Source organism: Brassica napus, chromosome C3, assembly GCF_020379485.1.
Source record: "Brassica napus cultivar Da-Ae chromosome C3, Da-Ae, whole genome shotgun sequence".
In the NCBI taxonomy this organism is placed as follows: Eukaryota; Viridiplantae; Streptophyta; class Magnoliopsida; order Brassicales; family Brassicaceae; genus Brassica; species Brassica napus.
In genome coordinates this window covers 28,313,622-28,315,868 of record NC_063446.1, presented here as the reverse complement: position 1 = coordinate 28,315,868, position 2,247 = coordinate 28,313,622, and the positions used below count along the sequence as shown (strand labels likewise).

At 37.7% G+C, this 2,247-nt stretch overlaps 1 protein-coding gene across 1 annotated transcript; it reads right to left on the bottom strand.

Annotated features, from left to right (window-relative positions):
* Positions 1-985: 985 nt before the first annotated feature.
* Positions 986-1,939, bottom strand: LOC106355221. Its single transcript, XM_013795206.2, has one exon. The coding sequence runs from the start codon at positions 1,937-1,939 to the stop codon at positions 986-988; it is 954 nt and encodes a 317-aa protein (XP_013650660.2).
* Positions 1,940-2,247: the final 308 nt, after the last annotated feature.

Genomic DNA, 2,247 nt, shown 5'->3' with positions numbered 1-2,247 from the left:
AAACTAGATTGGTGATACTTTCTCCTTTTGTACATTTTGAAAAACTATACAATTTCAAGTAATTTTTAATAAATGTAATAAATAAATTTATTTATAATTAATATATAAATAAAATTAGTATTAAATTATTTTTATTCAATATTTACATCAAAATATAAAACGATACTTCTTACAAACAAAAAGGTTAAATGGCACTTTTGGGGTAAAAATGGAAGAAATGTAACTTAACATATGAATAAGACAAAATCAGCCTTGTAATGTTTTAGAAGACTAGCTTGTTCCACCGTTAGTTTTATATGATTAAAAGATTAATAGATGTTTTAATAGATTTTTAAAACTATTGATATTCTCTGGAAAGTTGTATTAAGATTGTTTGTTGGATCTACATGATGCGAAATTTTTGCTACTAAAATCATAGTAAGTAGCTATTAGCACCTAATTTAAACTAAGTACTTTATAAAGGGCACAATGTTGACTTGACTGAAGATGACTAGTTTCAAAATCGAATGTCGACACGGAAGCAGATTTTTCTTGCTGATTACTCTATTAAAGTTTCTTCTCAGCAATACAAATTCAAAAAATTCACATTATATGAAACCGGTAAATTCAGTCATCTATCACACTCTTAGATAAAGTATATGCTATTATTTTTTTATCCTCCATCACTTTCATGAATAAGTACACCCCCGATATTATGAACATTATTCCCCCCAATCCGAAAAGCTATAATCACATAAATTATTTAAACCAAATAAATCATCCGATAACGACTAATCATAATCGTAAAAGTAAAATAAAAAGACTCGAGTTTAGGTTAAATCATAGGGGACCGACTTCCGACAGAACTATGAAATAGCTAATTTCATTTACTTATCCCAAATAAACATACTGCTTTCCAATTATGAGTAGATCTCGTGGTTGAAAGTTTGGAGTGGGCAATCGGGTTTGGTTCGGGTCTATTTTTTTTGTAACACAAGAAATTTCATTAGATGGCTTGGTTAAACCGGGTCACTACAAAACGACTGAGAGCTTGTTTAGCCATAGAGTCTTCAAACTTAAGGTTTTCTCGATGGATAAAACGAAACGAAATTGAAACAAAAGAGGTAGATAAAATGCGAATATCAGAGAGGATTTCATGAATCTCCGAGAAGCTTGAATCGCCCACAATAGCTGCCACCAACTGTAGAGAGTCTGATTCGAAGATCACTGATCCAAGCTGCAGAGCAATTGCATGCTCCATCGCTGAGCGTATTGCTAGTCCCTCCGCCACAAGAGACGAGATCACAAACGCAACAGGTTTGCTATGAGAGTTGATTCTCTCACCAGAGGAGTTGTAGAAACTCCACGCCACGCCTCCACTATTGAGCTCTTTCTTCCACGCCGCATCTGATCTGCAGGTAAATTCAGAATTGTGTCTAATGGGCGGGTAGATCGTATTGCGAGTTGGAGGGGAGAGGGTTGATTGTGCTGATTTCCACTCCTTTGCATCGCAAATTGACTTTACCATAGTTTCTTGAGCTGAGAATTGCCTTTTTTGGAAAATCAGGAAGTTCCTCGCCGTCCATATTGAGGAAATTATCCATGGGGCAAGAGAAGTATCAGCTAGCCCTATTGGGGGGAGAACAGTAGCCTGAAGGGCTGACTTCCAGGCCGCATCAAAGTTCACCACTTGATCACAGTTAAAGCCTCCCGAAACAGGTATTAATTCCCAAACTTTACGAGCAAATTCGCAATGGAAAAATAGGTGGATGATAGTTTCAGAGCAATCGCACCTGATGCACTTAGAGTTAGGGATAATCTGTCTTGCCCTTAGAACTTCTCCCACTGGTAATGCGCCATTCTTGATCTTCCAGATTAGAAGCTTTATTTTAGGCGTCATAGGGATTTTCCAAAGATCTTGTATCCAGTCTTGGTGGTGAACCTGAGGTTCAGCCAGCATAGGGTAGTTCTTTTGAAGGGCAACAAAATAGCCTGACTTAGCAGTGTACTATCCCGAGCTTTGGTTTAACCAAATTCTCTTGTCACTGCCTCCGCACTTACTGGGTTTGATCGACATGATTGTACCTTGAAGGAGAGGAAACAGGTCCTCGATCTTTTGGGAATCCCATACTCATGTCTGTTCTCTGAAGAGATCCGCGACTTTTAAGTCCTTAGAGCTTTCAGGGGCAGGTCCCATTGGGCTACCTTTTCTATCAGCATAGAGCCACTGATCGTTCCAAACAGACACACTTTCCCCATTTCCAATGG

Coding starts and splice junctions, on each gene's coding strand:
- LOC106355221 (XM_013795206.2), bottom strand. CDS start 1,939: ATGCTGGCTGAACCTCAGGTTCACCACCAAGACTGGATACAAGATCTT.